The sequence below is a fragment of the Pongo abelii genome, chromosome 16 (assembly GCF_028885655.2).
Source record: "Pongo abelii isolate AG06213 chromosome 16, NHGRI_mPonAbe1-v2.0_pri, whole genome shotgun sequence".
NCBI classification, from domain to species: Eukaryota; Metazoa; Chordata; class Mammalia; order Primates; family Hominidae; genus Pongo; species Pongo abelii.
This window is the reverse complement of record NC_072001.2, coordinates 63,569,932-63,591,951: the sequence shown is the minus strand read 5'-3', so window position 1 is coordinate 63,591,951 and position 22,020 is coordinate 63,569,932. Positions and strand designations below refer to the sequence as shown.

At 40.7% G+C, this 22,020-nt stretch overlaps 1 protein-coding gene and 1 long non-coding RNA gene across 7 annotated transcripts in view; one reads left to right on the top strand and one right to left on the bottom strand.

Annotated features, from left to right (window-relative positions):
* Positions 1–22,020, top strand: part of RORA (RAR related orphan receptor A) — a 736,081-nt gene that overhangs the window by 701,581 nt on the left and 12,480 nt on the right. For all 5 annotated transcript variants that reach the window (XM_054531578.1, XM_003778466.5, XM_024232274.3 and 2 more), the window contains 6 exons: positions 7,957–8,098; positions 11,092–11,487; positions 17,128–17,249; positions 19,095–19,227; positions 19,891–19,998; positions 21,688–21,798. In XM_054531578.1, the coding sequence (XP_054387553.1) occupies positions 7,957–8,098; positions 11,092–11,487; positions 17,128–17,249; positions 19,095–19,227; positions 19,891–19,998; positions 21,688–21,798 (1,012 nt within the window). The remainder of the gene's footprint in view (positions 1–7,956; positions 8,099–11,091; positions 11,488–17,127; positions 17,250–19,094; positions 19,228–19,890; positions 19,999–21,687; positions 21,799–22,020) is intronic.
* LOC103892532 (uncharacterized) overlaps positions 1–22,020 on the bottom strand; it is a 68,354-nt gene that overhangs the window by 34,091 nt on the left and 12,243 nt on the right. For both annotated transcript variants that reach the window (XR_008513613.2, XR_002911434.2), the window contains exon 2: positions 12,192–12,317. This is a non-coding gene — a long non-coding RNA (uncharacterized LOC103892532). The remainder of the gene's footprint in view (positions 1–12,191; positions 12,318–22,020) is intronic.

Below are 22,020 nucleotides of genomic sequence, written 5' to 3'. Positions count from 1 at the left end.
TATTCACAATGGGATCACTGGATATGATGTACTATTAAGTTTAATCTGCATTATTATAATTTTCATCAGTTTTTTTTTTTTTTTTTTTTTTTTTTTTTTTGAGACAGAGTCTTGCCCTGTTGCCCAGGCTGGAGTGCAGTGGTGCAATCTCGGCTCACTGCAACCTCTGCCTCCTGGATTCAAGCAATTCTCCTGCCTCTGCCTCCTGAGTAGCTGGGATTACAGGCACCTGCCACCCAGCCCAGCTAATTTTTGTGTTTTTAGTAGACACACGGTTTCACCATGTTGGTCAGGCTGGTCTCGAACTCCTGACCTCATGATCCGCCCACCTCAGCCTCCCAAAGCAGTGGGATTACAGGTGTGAGCCACCACACCTGGTCTTTTTTTTTTTTTTTTTTTTAAAGACACAGGGTCTCACTCTGTTGCCCAGGCTGGAACGCAGTGGTACAATCATAGCTCACTGCACCCTCAAACTCCTGGGCTCCAATAATCTTCCCATCTCACCTTCCTAAGTAGCTGGGACTACAAGCACATGCCACTACACCTGGCTAATTGTTTTATTTCCTATAGAGACAGGGTCTATGTTGCCCAGGCTGGTCTCAAACACCTGGCCTCAAGTGATCCTCCTGCCTCAGCCTCTCAAAGTACTGGGATTACAGGCATGAGCCACTGCATTGGGCCATCACTTTTTAAATCTAGACAATAAAGCAAAATAATAAATCAAACCCAGATCTGTAACATTTGCCAATTTCTGTGGTGTAAATAATCCCACCAATGGCCATTTTCAAGCCACCCGACCCGCTCTTTCACAGAGTAGGGAAGGGATGCACAGCAGCACAGCATGGTATAGTATTTCCACCTTCAGATATAAGGATAATTGATGTAGATAACCTGAAGAACATGGATAATAGTAAAATAATCATTAAAAAGTAGTTAATTTTTTATGTCAGGAATGCGTCAGTTAATGTGTAATAACAGATTTAATAACTAGCCTTAACAACAAAATTCCTGAAATTTTAGCACTCAGCTCTTGCAACCTGGTATGAGCCTTCTCCTGAACACCATGGCCTCTGTCCCAGTTTGCCGAGCTCCCATCTAATGGGGTCAGTGAAAAATTCATAGTGTGCAGTCATATTTTTTTTAAAGAAAAAGTATTAGGGAACAGAATTTCCAGAGAAGGTAAGACACGTATCAGAAATAAAAGTCAGCGCAAGGTGTTTTGAAAAGCTAGGTGAAATAAGGGAGGAAATACTGGAGAGGTGTCTTTGAGACAGTAGGAATTGAAACAAAAGGTGGATATGCAGGGACTCTGTGTCAGGAAATCGAGAATGTGTGACATTGTTTTGTTTGTCCCACAATGAAGAAGATACACGTAAGTGAGAGGGCACTGGACTTAAAATCAGGACAAGAGATTGAGTCCCAGCCATGGGATCTTGGACAAGTCATTTAACATTCTAAGCTTCATTTTTGTTTTTGGCAAATCAGAAAACTAGAATCAATCTCTGGTTCTTAACAAGAGGAAGTCAAAGTCTTTGGGGAGCTTTTAAAAAATATTTACTATAAAAATGACAATTTTGGCCAGGTGCGGTGGCTCACACCTGTAAATCCCAGCACTTTGGGAGGCCAAGGCAGGCGAATCACGGGGTCAAGAGATCTAGACCATCCTAGCCAACATGGTGAAACCTTGTCTCTACCAAAAATACAGAAATTAGCTCGGCGTGGTGGTGCGTACCTGTAGTCCCAGCTACTCGGGAGGCTGCGGCAGAAGAATCACTTGAACTCGGGAGGCAGAGGTTGCAGTGACCCGAGGTCATGCCACTGCACTCCAGCCTGGTGACGGAGCAAGACTCCGTCTCAAAAAAAAAAAAATGACAATTTTTTTCTTTTTTGAGCTATAAAAATGGCAATTTCTTATTGTTCAAACTACTGTGTATGCCTGGACCACATCGCCAAAAGTTCTGGTTTGATATATCTAAGGTGTATCTTTTAAAAGGTCTGTGGGTATTTCTGACGCATCACCTATATGTGAACTGCTGTACCTGATAATCTCTCAAAGTCTTTCAGCACCAAAGGCCTGTTTGTTTTATTCTAATTTTCTATTTGCAATAGCTGCATGGTAATCTGCTGCCACTAGGTGGTGGTAGTGCGCCACAGTCACACTAAACATATACTACCTGAAATGTATCATGGTGGCTCTCTGGCTCAAGCCCACCATGTTTGTAAATGAACATCTCCATGTATTTTAACATCCATAAAAAGTGAACTTTTATGACAGTCAAGTAATTTGTTAGCTCATCTTTTAGAAATAACAAAATTGCCAAATTACGTACTTGATACCTTTCCCGGCTCACAACTTCAGCACTTTTTTTTTTATGCCTCCTCAGTTCCACCCAAAACTCCATGCCCTAGCTTTGTGCTTCCCCTGCTCTCTGTATGACCTCCAGTCCCTGGAATTCATCTCTCAGCTCACTCACTTCCTAATCCTTTTGCAGGATTTCTCCCCAATCAGACAAAATCTCTCTGTGTACTTAGAAACACACTACTTCTACCTTGAGGTAGGAAGGTACCTACCACACTTTCTACTTTTCTTCTTCTTCCTCTTTCTAATCCTTCTTCCTCTTATGTGTTATTTAACTCTTAGTATTTTATCTGTTTAATTTTCCAAACCCTTAATCCTCTGAGAACCCCGCCCCCCAAGGAATACTGAAAAGAGGTTTTTAAAAAGAAAAAGGAGCAACCCAAACCCTCATTCTTCCTGAAATGCAAAGTTCAGTATTCGTCTGAGTCATGGAGGTTTACTTACCCTGTTTCTCCCTTCTCAGCTCTCACCTTATAACCCCACTTCACCTCTCGCATCTGATATTTGATAGTTCTCCTTGTGGGTATCACTCTGTTGACTTAATCCAAAAGAAAGATCTCCTTTCTGATTCTTAGCTATGCCACTCTCAGAACTTTTCAGCAGGCATTTGCTCAGCTGACTTAGTTGAGGTATAAATGATGCTGTAAAGAATAAGGTGTGTCTGTTTGCGTGCCTGCTTTCCCCAAATCCTCAAAACTGAGACTTCCAAATAAGGGTAATCCTCTTCCAAGCAGATAGTGTGGAAGCTGGACAGTGGTTCGAGCCACAGTGCCACTGCTCAAAGAACATACGGAATGCTTCATGAGTTTGCCTTGCAACTTATGGCATAATTACGCAGACATCTTTAATGACAGTTATTCTGTGCCCTTGCAGTAAGTTTCATTGTTTGTTTAAATGAGCTAGAATGATTTAGAAATAAGTAAGGTGAAGCAAATGGGGCAGAATACTTCTGGTCAGAAATGGGGAAAAATGATGGACTCATGAGACTGATTTTCTTATGTGACTCCTAATCCAGATCAGGAGGCAACTGCAGAGAGAGATTTTGCAAAATGTCTGGGCGGTAGGAAGCTGGGTCAGCTCAAGGTGCTGAAGTGAGGGAAAACACTAATTTCAGAGTAGATTGTTCTTGCTACTTTATTCTGCATAACTTGTTTTTTACACTGCCTAATTTAATGGTTGCCCTGTATGAGAACAACTAAGGAGGAATTCTTTTGACACACAAGAGAAGCAGAAAAACAACACAAGATGACAGTGTAAGTTCTGGAGTTAAACTATGTGAAGTCATATCCTGGCTTTACCCCATACTATAGGAGGGACTCTAAGCAAGTCACTACACCTCTCTAAGCCTCCGTTTTTTCAGCCTTAAAACCAGGGAAATGATAGGATTTGCCCAATATTGCCCTTGTCAGAAGTAAATGTCACAATCCGCATAAAGCATGGAGTGCCAGTACAAAGTCAGTGCTGTTTTGATGGCATTTGGGATTTGTTTTAATCAGGTACCATAAGACACCCAGATATGGAAATGACTGTCATGAAGGAAGCAGTTTCTTACACAGTAGTCCCCCCTTGGCCTCATGGGGATGCCTGAAACTGTGAACCTTTTAGATACTGTTTTCTCCCATACATCCAGACCTGTGATAAAGTTGAACTTATCAATTAGGCACAATGAGAGATTAACAACAACAATAATAATATAGAACAATTATTAAAATATACTGTAATAAAAGTTATGTGAATGTGGTCTCTCTCTCTTTGCTTCCCTTCTCTTTCTCTCTCAAAATATCTTAATATTCTTTTATTGCAGCTGATGCAAGTAACTGAAACGAGGAAAGCAACACAGCGATTAAGGAGGCACTGCTGGACTCACAAATCCCTAGAGACAGGGCCCATGCCACGCCATACAGGGGACACACAGGGAAGCACCAGGATCAGTGAAGGGGAGAGGGATGTGGGGAAACACTGCCAAGAGCCTCCACAGTGTTTTCCACTGGAAGGAAGGTGCAGCAGGATGAGCAGGATTAGGATAAGTGGCTAGTCTGAATCATTACAGACAGCGCTAGGAGGTAGGGGCTGTCCCTAATTGTCTGGTACCTAGCCCTAGGGTGACCAGGGCAGGGGAATCATGGTGAGAAGCGTAAGGGCCTGATGAAGAAGGTGTCCTGGGTGTGGGCTCTAGCCCGCTTGGTTTTCTGTGAGAGGTGGCTGACAGCAGGTTGTCTGCTGTATGTAGGCATTATCCAGCCCTGCAAGGGCAGTCCCTCCAGTATCTGCAAAGCCCTAAGATGTCTGCATCCAAAATACAGAATAGAAAGATATGGTTAATACAAGTACTCAGTAAGACTGATAATCTGTCATCATCATCCTCATGCCCTTAAAGCAGAACTAATTGATGATTAATATATGGCTTCTATGTTAACAGTCTTGGACTTTATTAATGCTGGGTGGAAGTTAACTTAATGTGTGTGTGCAAACTAAAAAGTGGCATCCTTTTCATTAACGACCCAACCATTATTCAAGAGCTATGTCTAGTTAGGGATTTCAGACTTTTGAAAGAAATGAAGAAATAATGCCAGATACATGGGCTCGCACTTGGAATCCCAGCTACTTGGGGGACCAAGGTGGGAGGACCGCTTGAGCCCAGGAGTTCGAGACCAGCCTGGGCAACATAGCGAAACCCTGCCTCAGTTTTAAAACAGAAAAAAAGAAGAAGTAGTGAAGAAATTGGAGAGGATTCTGAGAAGAAATATGCAAGGTGGAAAAGAGCCTAGAAAGAAAGGTGACAGTTGCTGGGATTTGGTCTTCAGAAAAGGTATCTAGGAAATAGCATGGCAGCCCTCAAGTACTAGCTCTACTTAAAGAAAAAAAAAAAGAGATCATTCAGACACTCCCCATATTCGGTGATCATACAAGAAACTATAGCAGGCTTAATGTGAAGCAAACAAAACTCAACTTCAGCTAAAGGAAAAGCAAATACATTCCTGATTTTAAGCATCCACAGTGATGCCTTTACACAAGGGTATGAACGGTGGGAGAGTCTCAAGGAAGAGATAAACACCTTTCAGCTTGGACAGAGATTATGTGTCTCAGAGGAAAATGAATACCTAGACAGCTGATCTCTTGGTATCTCTTTCTAAGGATTATCTGCCCCTGTGACCTTTTATATTTTCTTGAATTCTCTCTACTAAGCCCCAAAGAAAGCTTTACATCTTCTCACTTCCTTTTCACAGGGGAAACACACACACACAAACAATAAAAATAAAAAACATAGCTTTAGATATTTTTCAGAAGAGAGAGATTGCTTTACAGAAGAGGCGGGACTTGATCGAGGGTAGAGTTAAAGTGCAACAGAGAGACAGTCTGAGACATGAGGCCCCCAGCCTTGCCCATGTCAAGGTTAGCAAGCAGCTTGGCTGAAAGCAAGAGGAGTGAGAAGTCAGGGTCCTGCCCTGTCCCATCCCAGGTTGGATTTTCCAAAGAACTGGAAACTGAGGTCATATACATCAACTTGGTCGACAAAGGCCCCCAGCCATTACAAAGGAAGGCAGGTGCACTTCTTCTCAAGCTGCCCACATACTTTCCCATCTGCCTATTGTAGGGGGAAAAAAAAAAAGCACAGATAAACAAAAAGAAAATTAAAATCTGATTGGCCCCACCAACTACTGCCAACAATTTGGGGCATAATTTTCCAAATCTTCTTTTATAGTAAATATATGGGTGTCCTTTTTTTCCCCAAAACTTGGATTATACTATGTTTAGCTCTTTAGTTCCTTTTTTAAACATTCAATGGTATATTTTTATCACCTTTTATATCAATAATTATATTTCTGAAATACCATTTGTAGTGGTTGAATTCCATTGTATGAGTATACAATATGACTCTTTTAATTCAGTAATGTTGGACAGTTAGGATCGTTCTACATTCTCTATATTATAGATAGTACTGTGAAGAACACCCTTGTAGGAAAATCTTTGTACCATTCTTAATATTTCTTTAAGGTGTATTCCTTAAAAGGCTAGCTCAGTGGGTAGGCTTTTTAAAAATTTTTGATACAACTGCCAAATTGACCTGCAGAAAAATCGTTTGGTGGGAGAGCACCCTTATCAGTTTGCCTACCACTCTGTTAATTCTTTAGGATTTTACCTCTCCCCACTAGTGTCGCCCTCACTGGGGTCATCTATCTTCACAACTAAAGCTTTGAAGGTAATAATTCTCTTTTGTACCCTTCATGGCTTTGCTTCATGGAAATGACTCTACTTACTTTATGTTTTTTCTGCATACATCCCTAGCTTGCAAAACCACTGAAAGATAAATCAGCAATAAAAAGATAACAAGGTGGCTCATGCCTGTAATCCCAACACTTTGGGACTCCAAGGCGGGAGAATCACTTAAGGCCAAGAGTTCAAGACAGGCCTGGACAACACAGTGAGACCCCCATCTCGACAAAAAAGAAATTTATTTATATATATGTAATTAGCCAGGCATGGTGGTGTGCACCTATAGTCCCAGCTACTCAGGAGGCTGAGGCAGGAGGATGGCTTGAGCCCAGGAGTCTGGCCTGGGTGACAGAGCAAGACCCTGCTCCCTCCCCCGAAAAAAAGCCCCCATGTATTTGGAAATTAAGAAATATGCTTCTAAATAACATCTGGATTAAAGAAGAAATCTGTTGAAAATTAGAACATGTTTTTCACTGAATGAGAATGAAAATACTACATAGTAAAGCTTTTGGGTTGCTGTTAAAACATCACTAAAAGGAAAACTTGACACTCTAAGAATAAACAGTGAAAATTAATCAGCTAAGAATACAGCTCAGGAAGTTAGCAAAAACAAACAGAAATAAAGTTATTGAGGTCAGTAGCTCCTTATACATCTTTGTATCCCCTCTCATTTCCCAAACAGCACTTGACACGAGAGGAACTTCATGAGCATCGGACTGGATTTGTTCAATCTTTAAAGGCCATGGTTCTGAACATGTGGTATTTCTAAACTGTCAGGGATGAGATGAGGGAATATTCCCAATCTGATTGATCTGCCAAAATAATCCATCCAAGTGTTATCTAATGCTTGCAATAGTAGATTCAGACTTGGGGAGTGAGAAACGCCTAAAGGGCCATGTGTTGAAGTGAGCTAGTGAAGATTACCATGGTTCACCAGGTTCACAGTGCCCTAGGTTATGGTGTGGCTGCATTTTCCTTAACTTGGATATTCCAGGGAAGTGTTTTGTGTTTATTTTACAAAAACTCTCTTGGAGATGAAGGCTAAAGGTAAGTCCCTTTGTATAATTCCATCAGGCACATTGCTTTTGATCATCAGAAGCCAAGAACAAGGACCTGGTCCTGTGCCTTTTACATGGGCAACTGTCTGTTGAAGTTAAAGAAAGTTTTGCAGGTATAAGGGATGGAGGATTAGGCTCTGGGGATCAATTTTACTCAAGGAAAAAGAATTGACTTTAATTTCATTAATGGTCTCCTGGATGATTCTGCTACAAGTTTAATTCTCCATTAAATATTAATGCCGCTCAGTGCTTAGCATCCTGCCTTTAGTATCATACCACTCATTCTGATACTAACCTGTTTTGTATTTTATAACCATATCACAGGGCTTTTTCAGGAGAAGTCAGCAAAGCAATGCCACCTACTCCTGTCCTCGTCAGAAGAACTGTTTGATTGATCGAACCAGTAGAAACCGCTGCCAACACTGTCGATTACAGAAATGCCTTGCCGTAGGGATGTCTCGAGATGGTGAGCTCTCACAGCTTGAGTTGTACAGTTGCACGGGGTTGTGAAAGTGCCTTCTGAAACCTGGACTCAGATCTGCCAATATCTGCCCCGCCTGCCCCCTCCTCATTATTCCACCTCACACCCCGCCCTCCGTGCTCCTCTGGCAGCTACATGGAACTCACAGCAGCTGTTTCCTCCTCCTCCTCCTCCTCCTCCTCCTCCTCAGAGTCAGCTGGCTGGCTGATGGGTGGGGGTGGTGTGGAGGAGAAGTGTCTTATGGTCAGAACACCTTCAGATTTTTGATATTTCAGCCATTATAGGTAGGTCGATTGATTGACGGTAAGTGTCATCTGAAGGGCTTAATAAAGATGCCTCCTCTAGGCATTTTCCCCCCGCAGGAAACGTGAACCACAACTGTTACTTGCTTTATACTAGTAAGTCTATTGGAGGTTGGGATGAAGCTGCTTTTATGCTAACTGGATATTTTGAATCACATGCCAAAGCCAAATATTTGTACATACAGAATGTGTGAAAATAGTGCAAAGCATGGCTCAATGACAAGTGTTTTTTTCATTAAATGAAGCTACTTTAAGGAATAGAGACCATCTACCATTCAAGTACAAAACATTTCAAGATCTTCCTGGAAAACTATCTTAAGTGCACTGAATAATCAACACCAGATTTCAAGACAGTTATGCTTATACGTGGAAACTGGGCAGAAAGCACAGCGGGTCCATTTTAAGGATTTTTCCAAATATACCAGCTGGCTCTCTTAAGAGATCCCTTTGAAGGAAAATGTCTCCTCCAATGGAATTTCAGCCTGTGGAAAAATACTTCAGAATGCGGAGCAGGCTTTCCAACAGTCTGCCTTCCCCATAATCTGATGTTCTTAGCGCCTGTAGATCTACATAGGCATGAGTTCACTTTTGTTCCTTCGTATTCTAAGAGGCACTCTGTGCACCACTACAAAAGTGAAGCTTTTGACATTGGAAGATACAAATCACAGAACTTCCACCATATTCTCAGAAATTCCTGTGACATGCAACTCTGCAGATTTCATCTTCCGTTGGTACTAAACTGACAAAGTTAGGTATATCTCATCAATTTGTAAGTTTAAATCACAAGTTGTGTGTGCATTTTCTCAAGAGCTGGTCCCTTTATTTCACTTACAGGATATAATTACTGTCATTAATATTAATTCAAAATTTAAATCATAATTGTGGAGTCACAGCAGAAAGTTTCACTTGTGGGTATTAGGCCCCTTGGGTGTCCTAGAAAATTTTTTTCAAAAAAATTAAGCACCTTCAGTATGCCTTCTGAAAATTTTGCATATAAGAAATAGCACAAGTTGTTGTAGGCATAGAAAGAATTCTGGAGGTTATGAAATTATGGTTCTGAAATTCAGAGCCCACATCAGCCTGGTTGCTGCCTGAGCAGCCCCACCCAAGTTTGTTATCTGAGTTGTGGAAACTGGAAAGTGACCAGTATTCCAGCTCACTTGTTTCCTCTGTGAACAAGGACAGCACATCCTCTTTGGCAAGAAAAGAATTCACCACCTGGCCACTGTGAGGGCCTTGGTTCCCAGCTTCGTGTCCATCTATCCTGCCTCCTGCCCTAGACTCTTATAACTACGATCATAGTCAAATGGATGAATGCATCTACCCCATCAGCTATAAATTCAACCACAATCAATTAGGAGAACTAAGTCCCTCCAGCAAAGGCTGAGTCTAGCTGAAAAATAAATGAGTTCATGGAAGAATTCAGACCAGGAAATCATAGGGTTTTTTGTTTGTTTTTGTTTTCCGTTATCTTGGTGTTTCACAAGAATTTATTTGATATTCTGAATGAATTGGAAAGTTACTATAGTGATTGCTCCACTTTAAATATGGGGACACATCCCAAAGAGAAGCATTACAAACAGAAATCTGCCCAACAAGGATTATACATTATAAGGATCTTATGTTATAATTCCATATTTATCCTTTCCAAATCCTGATGCTGTGATTACTTGAGGCTAAATGGGAACAGCAGAAAGTGTTTAAAGATGGGTCTGACTGGGTGTGGTAGCTCACACTTGTAATCCCAGCACTTTGGGAGGATGAGGCTGGAGGATTGCTTGAGCCCTGGAGTTCCAGACCTCAAGCCAGGGCAACATAGCGAAACTCCATCTCTACATAAAGTGAAAAAATTAGCTGGGTGTGGTGGTGTGCACACGTGGTCCCAGCTACTTAGGAGACCAAGGCGGGAGGATCACTTGAACTTTAGGAGGTTGAGGCTGAAGTGAGACATGTTCACATCACTGCACTTCAGCCTGGGTGACAGAGAGCAAGACTCTGTCTCAAAATAACTAAATAAATAAAAATAAAGATGGGTCTCAGGGTTCCATAGGGGCTGCCATGACCCATGACCCATGAGTGGAGGAGGGGGCTTCTTAGGTCAGGTACTCTGATATAATTCAAAGAATTACAGAGGCCTCATCCAGTTCATTCTGACCTTACAATGAAGCTGCAGAATTGGCCATTTGATCAGGGAGAACTGTCGGAGCATACAAGATGGTGAACTGAATGAACACTGAGGTTTGACTGCTTATTCCTTGATGAACCCTGTGAGTCTCTGCTTCCCTGTGCCTTGATCTGAGCATGGGAAAGAGGTAGCCTAAGCCAGCTGCACAGGGGGAGAGTGAACAAGCCCATTAAGTTATCAGTGGGGCCCAGTGGAAATAAGGGGGATGTGACAGCAGGGAAACAGAAGTGGCATCTCTCTGGGCCCCTCCTACCTGCACCAGGCCTCTTTCTGAAGCATGAGTTTCTCTGGGATGTGTGTTTGCTGTTGGGGAGCTGGAGCGAGTCTGTGTGGGTTGGAACTGTTTTCACCTCTGAATATGTCCTTATTTTGTGGTCATGCAGTTTTGGATTGAGATTGTGTGAGACTTCAAAGGAAACCCCAAAGCTCGCAGGAGAGAATATTGAAGAAAAGCGCATTGTATGTAGTATGGTTTGGCTTTTTTCTTCCAGCTGTAAAATTTGGCCGAATGTCAAAAAAGCAGAGAGACAGCTTGTATGCAGAAGTACAGAAACACCGGATGCAGCAGCAGCAGCGCGACCACCAGCAGCAGCCTGGAGAGGCTGAGCCGCTGACGCCCACCTACAACATCTCAGCCAACGGGCTGACGGAACTTCACGACGACCTCAGTAACTACATTGACGGGCACACCCCTGAGGGGAGTAAGGCAGACTCCGCCGTCAGCAGCTTCTACCTGGACATACAGCCTTCCCCAGACCAGTCAGGTCTTGATATCAATGGAATCAAACCAGAACCAATATGTGACTACACACCAGCATCAGGCTTCTTTCCCTACTGTTCGTTCACCAACGGCGAGACTTCCCCAACAGTGTCCATGGCAGAATTAGGTAATGGCATGCATGCTTCTCCTGGGATGCTCTATTCATGCCCTTTGAAATAAAAGGGGTATGTCTGACTTTCCTCTAATGAGTTCTGCTAAATGATGCAATTCACCTTTACCATTTGGGCCACTTAATTTTCTGCCCTGCCCCCTTGCTTTTGACCCTCCGCTGTTTCCCATGGTTTATCCAATACATACATTCACCTCTCAGAATTAGAAATGGGACAAAACCAACGGAAGCAGTCTTTGAATTCTGCAGAAAACTGTAAGCTCAGGAAATGGCGACATTAACTTCATTAGTGGTTTACTTTAGTTATATTCCAAGGATTGCTTTATACCTAAGGTGACCAAAAAAAAAAAAAAAAAAAATGGCAGTCCACAAACTGAACTTGGCCCACAGACATATTTTTTTTGCCCAGGGCAGAATTTTAAAATTTTTGAATCAGTTGCTAATATTTAAATTTGGATAATTATACCCAAAAGTTCAGCTTTTTTAGCTTCTTGTGGGAGGGGAAAAAAATGATCTATTTACACTGGGCCAACATTTGTGAATGTCAACAGCCAACTGGCAACAGCCAGGGGATTACACCTTTCAATGGGCCCACCCGACTCCCGCCATTTATATCATATACACAGCCCCTGTAGGCATCTCAGTTTTGCCACTCTGATATATAATATAAATGTTCAACAGAAATTAGCTTCTTTACTTACCAAAATGTTCTGATGATGGATATTGGTGACAAAATTGATGTAATTCATATAAGGCTCACCATGCAAAAGAGAAAAAACTGTCCTTTTCTTATTGCTGGAACATTACTGCTTCTTGGGAGATGTGACCTAGAAATGTTGATAACACAGACAATGGGCAACTTTCCATTTCAAGGAAGTTGTGTTAACATCCGCTGCTATATTTAATCGATTTTTAAGTACAGCACTATTATTAGAAAAACTTGGATAAGAACCTTTGTAGTTTTTGAATTTGATCTGCTCCTCCTGGTGGTTCCTCACACAAGGTTATAATCCTTTGGGATATTTCAATTAGTTGCTGTGGAGATGACTAAGTTAATACGAGGAGAGAATGAAGACTTCAGATGGAAAAGAAACAGCAGGTTCAGACTTGAGCACAGAAATCCTCAGTTCACAGAAATAATGGCTGTGTTCTTTAGACGGTTTCTCTACCTCTGCACCCCATAAAACATCTTTTAAGTGAAAATTTATATTTCCAGTAAAATCTTTCTCCAAATAGAACAAATTGAATGTTCTTTACGGTTTTTACACAAGCATCTCTTTATGGGTCTAAATTTAAATCCTCAAGAGCAGGGACATTTTAAGCCTGGTCTTTAACCACCGAACAGCATTAAAAGGTGTATTGCAGCTCTTTTGATTAACAGAGAAACCTCTGAACTAGAAGCCAAGCTGAGCAGAGGTAGGTTTGGTTTTTTTTGTTTTTTTTTTTCCTTGAACTAGAACAAAAACCTTCCATTTTTGTCATGAAATCTTGGTTGGCTGAGCCTTAAGCAGAACTGTAATGAAAGTACAAATTTAAGATATGAATAAGGATTTGATTGAAAGCTGACATACCATGAAAAATGACCTGACTCACTTTAGGTGTGCCTCCACCTTACCATAAATACTAGTGACTCTGTCCTGTTTGCTTGTCAAATATTCACTCCTGAAATAAATCCATAGGCCTTAGGCAAAGCGTTGCCCTTGAACATGGCACTTTGGCTAAAAAATGCACTGATACCGAAGTGGGGCCAGAAATGGCTGAGCCGATTCCCTGAGGCTCCCGGACAAGTCAGCTTCCTCTTCCATGGTCTCACTTTCCAGTGCAGTCTGGGAGCCCTGCCCCCTCATGCTTGCTCTATGTGCTTTTAAATTAGGGATTTTTCACAGGTGTTGTGGCATTTTCCACGATAAATTAAATGAGATCATCACTAGGAGAATTCCCAAACCCAAAACTAAACTAGCATTTATCTGGAAAGTATGTAATTGGGCTCTAATTCTCTTATCCCATTTATACATGCAAAGTGTTTCAGGGAGCTAAGAGTATCATGAAAGTGGCCCAAGTCTTGTTGCTACTTCTCCAAAGCTACTTAAATTTCCCTGGTATTTCTTTTGGGGCTTAAAGCCTGCTATCTCTTTAACTAAGACTCTTGACTTCATTTTAGGCTAAACTTTGTCATCAGATTTTAAACAAATGAAACCAATTGTATAATAGGAAAATAAATTATAAACCAACACATCCTAAGTCCAATTCTCTCTTTCAAGTGTAGTATGCACAACCTATTACTTTTAGTGAGAAATATGTCTTCATCCTTGGCTAGGAAATTTTGCCCTTGGTGTACAATTAGTACCTGAATATACATTCCAGATAAACAACCTAGGTTTTCTTTTAAATGCAAATTATGTTTGTTACTATAATTGATATCTAAAGCTTTGCGCAGGAGAGACAACTGATACATTGGGCAAAGCATGAGACAAGAAATCCGCTTATATGGGTTGTGGTCCTAGCATTAATATAAGTTATACAACCCAGTATACATCACGTAACATCTGCGAGCTGTAGTTTCTCTACTCCTAGAATATAAAGGTCTGTGTCTGAATCATAGCTCTGCCACTTGCCAGCTGTGACACCTTGAAGAAGTCACTTCACTGTGGTTCAGTTTGCTCATCTGTAAAATGGAGATAATACTAGTACCTTTCTCTTGGGGTTGTTATAAGGATTAAGTGAGAAAACATACATATTCAGGATAGACACAAATTATGTGGGACTGGAATATAGTAAATGCTATATGTGTTAACTATCATAATTATTAATGTCATTATTATTTGTTAAACAAGGACAGTTTGGACCAGATGCTGTCTAAAGTTCCTTCCCACTAAGAAAATCTGTGACTAACTCAGAAGCGAGGACTTCCCATCTGAAGTATCAAGGCGCTGGCTGTATTGCTGAAGCAATCATGGTTGGGGCACATGACTTGCCCCAATCACAAAGTGAGGTAGACTATAGATTATCTGCTGAGCTCAGACAGAAGCCAGGTCTCCTAACTCCTAGCCCAAGGTATTTCACTATTCCAGACTTTATCTGAGAGACCACGCTTAAATTCTCGAATTTTATTCAGCCTGATCATACTCGCCTTTGCTGAAATGGAGATTTAAAAATAGCAAAGTGTCTAAAATCTTACACTTGCCAAATCAACTATGAATTGGAATGAAAGGCTGTTGGTGAGCAGATGGTGTGAATGCAACCACTGCCCTCTACTGGTATGTCATGTACATTGCATGATTTGTTGTCTCACTTTTTATTGGCTGTTTTAAATAGGTAGGGATAAGTGGCCACAGTTTCTTAAGACAAAGTGAAACCACAAGATGCTAAGTATCTTATTAACTAGAAATGAAACATAACCTGGAAGGAAATGACATGAGCCTCTTCTCATCCTTCACTCCACAGCATCCCCCCCTACTTCCCTGTGAAGACTCTTCATCTTTATCATTTTTTTATCGGCAAAAATTGGTTTACATTGTAGAAACGATCTTATATAGTGAGAGTTCTTCCCAAAAGAGGTAGTTCACTACCTTATTTATGTATTTTCTTGTTTCTTACTCCCCATTATTTTTGTCTTTACTCACCTATTCTCCAGCATCATTGATTCTAAGACACGTAATTTACTGGCTTCTCCCTCTCACTCTCAGTTTCTCATTCTTTCCTTTACATTTGTTCCTTTATTTGTGTTTTATTTTTTATGTTATTTATTCATGCTGTTTTAGTGTCTATGTGTTGCCAAGCAGGGCCATTCAGGTTTATTATGTTTCAGTGTCTCTAAGGAGATTCTGGTTTCCAGCTCCATTTAGGTGAACCTGCTCTGTTTTCACACAAACAAGTCTGCTTCTGTTTGACAAAAGCAGTAACAAATTTCCAAACAAATACTCTCCCTAGTGTTGCCAAGTTTGCATTCAGCACCGTTCTTTTAAAATGACTTGCCTGTTCTATACTCAAAACCCTAGGGAGAGGGATCATTTTTTGATACGGTTTTATATTCATGGGATTTTGTCAATTCTTTTAAAAAATACTTCTTTAATCATCCTTCCCTTCCAGAACAATTATTACCAAGCTGCTCCAAATTTTTAGTTCCTGGCATCTAGATTCTAGCAGCCTTCTATGTGGTCCTCCTGCCTGAGCTTCTCTGTGCTCCAATCCACCAAGCACAAAACTGCTTGTTCCATTTCCCCAGATACAATTTTCTTTTTTTTTTTTTTAAGAGGGAGTCTCACTCTGTTGCCCAGGCTGGAGTGCAGTAGTGTGACCTCGGCTTACTGCAACCTCCAGCTTTCAGGTTCAAGCGATTCTCCTGCTTCAGCCTCCCAAGTAGCTGGGATTACAAGCACCCGCCACCACGCCCAGCTAATTTTTGTATTTTCAGTAGAGACAGAGTTTCATCATGTTGGTCAGGCTGGTCTCGAACTCTTGACCTCAGGTGATCCACCTGCCTCAGCCTCTCAAGTAGCTGGGATCACAGGCGGCCAACACCACGCCAATTTTTTTTGTATTTTTAATAGAGACAGGATTTCACCATGTTGGCCAGGCTGCTCTTGAACTCCTGACCTGAAGTGGTCTGCCCAGCTCAGCCTCCCAAAGTGCGGGGATTACAGGCGTGAGCCAGCACGCCCAGCCAATCTCTTCCTTTTCTGACAGTTTCAAGTACTTTTTTATTTCTCTTCTTCTGTAATTCAACTTTATACCTTATTATCTAGACTTGAATTGTCCTTCCAGTGTGTTCATACGTGTTCACCAGATTACAAGTTCCTAGAGAAAACTTCTTTGGCCTCTAGGTCTTTAGTATCTTCAAACTCCTTACGCTCAACTATAATAATAACTAAACTCCTTACACTCAAGTATAATAATAACTAATATTCTGTAGCACATTCTAAGTAATCCTCCCCATTCTAAGGGCTCAACTCATTTAATTCTCATAGCAGCCCTATGAAATAGGTACCATTTCCCTCATTTTAGAAATGAGGAAACCAAGCACAACGAGGTTAAATAACATACCCGAGATCACACAGCTAGTAAGCAGCAGAGGTGAGATACAGACTTAAATGGTCTAGCTCCAGAGTCTGTGGCTTCACAACTACACTATGCATAGCCACATGGTAGGCCCTCAGTAATGCTTGTTCTGCAATTTGCAGGAAAAACAAAAGAAATACCTAGTTGTCACCATAAAAGAATATCATTTTCTAGTTTTTCAAGAATAAGAATAATCCTTCCCAGGTCAATGTTATGTGGCAGATGTGTCTTCATAAAAATGCCAAGAAGAAACACCACGTCAATCATTTCCTATGTCTATCTAGGTCAATATTTTTTCATTCCTAGACACTGGTATAAAGGCACAGAACAAGGGCAAAGTTAGGAGGGTCTTTGAAGTCACCAAGTCTTATCTTCAAATGTTGGCTTTGCAAAGTCCCTATCCTCCTTCACGTTCCCAAATACAAAACAGATCCAAATTACTTGTTTAAATGTGTAAAGACAGTCAAAACTCGCACAGCACATTGTTTTCTACTTGTTATTTCTTAAAGCAAATATTAAATCACCAATTATTCAAAGAACTCGGCTTTTCATGTTTGTGATCTCCCGTTTTCTCCTTAGAACACCTTGCACAGAATATATCTAAATCGCATCTGGAAACCTGCCAATACTTGAGAGAAGAGCTCCAGCAGATAACGTGGCAGACCTTTTTACAGGAAGAAATTGAGAACTATCAAAACAAGGTATGATCTGAGGAATTTTTCCTCCTAGGATTGAGGCAATATTGGGAAGGGTGTTGGTATAGGAAAGTTGGTCAAGAGTTCACACAGACCAAAGAATGAATGACATCAGGTTTCTGTTTAAATATCTTTTTTCCAAAGCTGCTAATGTACTTGAAGCTTTGCCATTTAACTGAGATGCCTGCATGCAAAATTTCAGCAATAGCAAATAATTTCTATTGTGCTTTCTAGGTATACACATACCTCCTTCCATTTGTCAACAGGAGAATAGATTAAGCAGCTTCCAAAAGCCTAAATGAATTGAGAATTGTCTCAGTATCACAATGGAAGATTTTAAGGTCTGGAAGTTCATGTAAAATAATCTCAGCCTAATGTTTCTGGAAGTTGACAAGGAGGCCTCATGTTTCTGGAAGTTGTATTAGGGAGTATATACAAAAAAATTTAGAAGCTGTGATCATAACTCCAGTCTGAACCTAGCAATATGAAGATGACCAATAGTACCCTACTTGCCTTTTTCTATAAAACACCCAGATCAACAAGATTATCTAGGTGAATCCATTTTACATTTGAGGAAAACTAACATCCGTTGGCATGTCTGGAGAGTGAAACATCAAGACCAGACCTTGACTCCTAGCTCCTAATTCAGTGTTTCTTCCACCCCATCATATCGGTGGAAACAGTCTGAAATTAAGATTGGGGAAACAAGTTAGCAACAAAACAGATCCAGATCATTCTGTAACTGAAATGGAGAGTGGGAATATAAAAGCAATTTAATAGGACATGTTGGGGAATAGCAACACATTGCTTTGTTTGCCTTTGAGGTAGCAGGTAATGCCAGCAGCCAAAGCTACAAAGGAGAAGCAAGAAAACAGTAAGAAGCAACAAAGTATAGGAAATGGGATTTTAGAGTCAGAGTGGATTTGAATCCTAGCTCCCATATCCACTAGTTTTTCGTTTTGTTTTGTTTTGAGACAGAGTCTCACTCTGTCGCCAAGCTGCTGGCACAATCTCGGCTCCCTGCAACCTCCACCTCCCGGGTTCAAGTAATTCTTCTGCCTCAGCTTCCCAAGTAGTTGGGACTACCGGTGTGTACCACCATGCCTGGCTAATTTTTGTATTTTGGGTAGGAACAGGGTTTCACCATGTTAGCCAGGCTGGTCTTGAACTCCTGACCTCAAGTGATCCCCCTGCCTCGGCCTCCCAAAGTGATGGGTTTACAGGCGTGAGCCACCGTGCCCAGCCAGAAAAAATATTCTTATGAAAGTGAATTAAAACAAGGATGTCATAAAGCACCTAGCTCATAGTAGGTGCACAATAAATTCAGTTGCTTCCTCCTTTTCTCCCTTCCCCCAAGTAAAGTGGTATTAAATTTCCCAAGGCAAAATAATTACTTAAAAGAAGATCCAGGCCGGGCATGGTGGCTCATGCCTGTAATCCCAGCACTTTGGAAAGCCCAGGCAGACAGATCACTTGAGGTCAGGAGTTCAAGACCAGCCTGGCCAACATGGTGAAACTCTGTCTCTATTAAAAATACAGAAATTAGCTGGGTGTGGTGGCAGGTGCCTCTAATCCCAGCTACTCAGGAGGCTGAGGCAGGAGAATCACTTGAACCCAGGAGGCAGAGGTTGCAGTGAGCTGAGATCCTTCCACTGCACCCCAGCCTGGGTGACAGAGCAAGACTCCATCTCAAAAAAAAAAAAAAAAAAAAAAAAAAAGAAGATCCTACTTTGCCACTCTTCGTGGCCCAGGGCTAAAGCAGAGGCATGCTTTGCTTTCATAACTCTGCAGCTTCTGCTACAAAACCTAACATCTTCCTGGAGGATGTTAATGTGTTTCCCTCTTTAACAGCAGCGGGAGGTGATGTGGCAATTGTGTGCCATCAAAATTACAGAAGCTATACAGTATGTGGTGGAGTTTGCCAAACGCATTGATGGATTTATGGAACTGTGTCAAAATGATCAAATTGTGCTTCTAAAAGCAGGTATGTGCTTTGCAAGTGAATTCTGAGATCTCTTCCTAACCTGCTTTCACCCACTGATTAAAGAAATGCTTGGTAAGGAAGGTGTCAGGAACAGTTTTTCTCCAATGATAATAGCTCAGGTTTTTCTTAGCAGAAATGGAGTTCTTTTAAAAGGTTTTGAGATATATTCAGGAAACATTCCCCCCACTTTGCTTCTCTTCTGGGTGAAAAGATTAATTTGAAGGTCACCTGCATTCCCAAATTTTCCCATCACCTGTGTTTTGTTTCTACACTCCAAGTCCTCCGAGTTTATGACGTTACGAAGAAGGAAATAGAACTCAGAAAGATATACTTGTTTTTGATTCTTGGTTTTAGTACATATGAATAAATGTTTTCCTAGCAACTCTGAGACTCTGCATTGCGAGATAGAAGAGTGCTAAGGAAGTAATTTATAAATCAACCCTCACTTCAGTTAAACAGGGCTTAGCTTCAGCACAAGAGTCTTTTAATTACATAGAAAACTCTGCCCTTTTGGATAGACAGCTGATGTGACTGAGAACCCGCTAGCTAAACTGCACACGACACCCACTATGTTGTCTCAGAAGGAGTCTCTACATGAGCACCTTAGAAACAAACTAACATCGGATGACCCAAATGACCCAAACCATTTCTGCCTCTGCTTAGGTTCTCTAGAGGTGGTGTTTATCAGAATGTGCCGTGCCTTTGACTCTCAGAACAACACCGTGTACTTTGATGGGAAGTATGCCAGCCCCGACGTCTTCAAATCCTTAGGTAAGGGGATATCAAGGTGCCTTTTCTTCAAATCGGGGCTATAGGAAAAGATGCGGGTTGGGTGAAAGCTCTGCTTGGACAAAATGAAAACTGTTTATTTAGAAACAAAAATTAAGGGGTTTTATACCTATTTTACTTTCTAGTTAGTCACTGTAGAAAAGTCATATAGCTCAAAAGTTTTTTGTCTACATTACATGTAAAGATGTAGTTTCATTTTATCTAGTTGGTAATCAAAGGGATTTATATGACGTGTCCTTCCAGTTCCCTTCCAGATTTTAAGAAACCAGATTTGCTGGTGATACATTATTCAGATGACCTTTAGGATATGAGTTGATACATAAAATTAAGCAAAGGGCAAAAGCTTTGCCCTTCCATCCCCCTCAAACAGTAACCATTAATGAGACTGAAATGCAGATATCAAAGAAATAAAAGTTATAGTTAAGTGAAACCATGACATATAATTTATAATAAATAATTTTGGGCCAGGCGCGGTGACTCATGCCTGTAATCCCAGCACTTTGGGAGGCCGAGGCAGGTGGATCACCTGAGGTCAGGAGTTTGAGATCAGTCTGGCCAACATGGCAAAGCCCCATCTCTACTAAAAATACAAAAATTAGCTAGGCATGGTGGCACACGCCTGTAGTCCCAGCTACTCAGGAGGCTGACTCAGGAGAATCACTTGAAACCGGGAGGTGGAGGTTTAAGTGAGCTGAGATCGTGCCACTACACCCCAGCCTGGGTGACAGATTGAGACTCTGTCTCAGAATAATTAATAATAAATTTTGGATTTCTATAATTTAAATAAAATGAACATAGTTATTAAGAAGAATGGATAAGTATCTAAAATGAGTGATTTTTTAAAAAGTTATATGACAGAAGATATATATAATGAACTGTCATGTAGCACACTGTCATTTAAATATATACATTTATATGTAAAATATGCAAATCTGAAGGAATAGACGCCAAACTTAACCAGTCTTTTGGAAAATGGATTATTATTTTAGGGGACTTTCACATTCTGTGTTTTCAGGTTGGTAAATAGTTATAATAGTTTTACCACCAGAATGTGTCATTTGTTAACATTTTTGGGATGTTTCAGATGAAATAGAGTTGAAAACAAAAATGAGTTAATTTAACGTATCAGTTAGAATATGGCTATTAGACTCTATAGGTCAAAATTGTAGGCTCTGAAATCAGACAGCCTAGCTTTGCTTCTTCTTAGGCTGTACTTTCTACCTGTGTGACCACAGGTGCATTACTTTCCTCTCCAAGTCTCAGTTTCCTTACCTCTAAAATTGGGATAATAATAATCCCTGCTTCATAGAGCTGTTTTAAAATAAGAAGAAACCCAAAGAAATATCTTAGAGCAATACCTGCCACAGTAATCACACAACAAAAGTTCAGTCTCATTATTTTCAATGAGGATGATGGTGGCAATGGTGATGTGATGGAAGTGGTGGTGATGGCTAAACAGATTTTTCTTTTAAGATTTTAAACTATTATACTGTAGAACTGTTACTACTATTCCTTCTAATCTTCAACCACTAGATCTCTCTTCACCTTCCCAATGTTTTTCTCCTAAGACTTCCTATTGGACTTAGGAGAACCTTAGGAAAACCTAAGACCTAGGTTTTTCTCCTAAGACAATAACCAAAATTCTAAACTGTCTTTGTTTTCATTTGGCAGGTTGTGAAGACTTTATTAGCTTTGTGTTTGAATTTGGAAAGAGTTTATGTTCTATGCACCTGACTGAAGATGAAATTGCATTATTTTCTGCATTCGTACTGATGTCAGCAGGTAAGACAACCAAATAAAAATAAAAATGGTTTTAGAATTGTCTAAGATAAAGAATTTTTACAAGGCCCATACGTTTAATAGCTATAAAATATTTGGGAGCTACTAAGAGAGGTCTCCACCCTTATTAAATTGGATTTTAAGTCTTCAAATAACACCCTCTCTTCTCCACCCATCCAACACAAACATATATTCTTTTGAGAAAACCTCATGCCTTTCAGATAA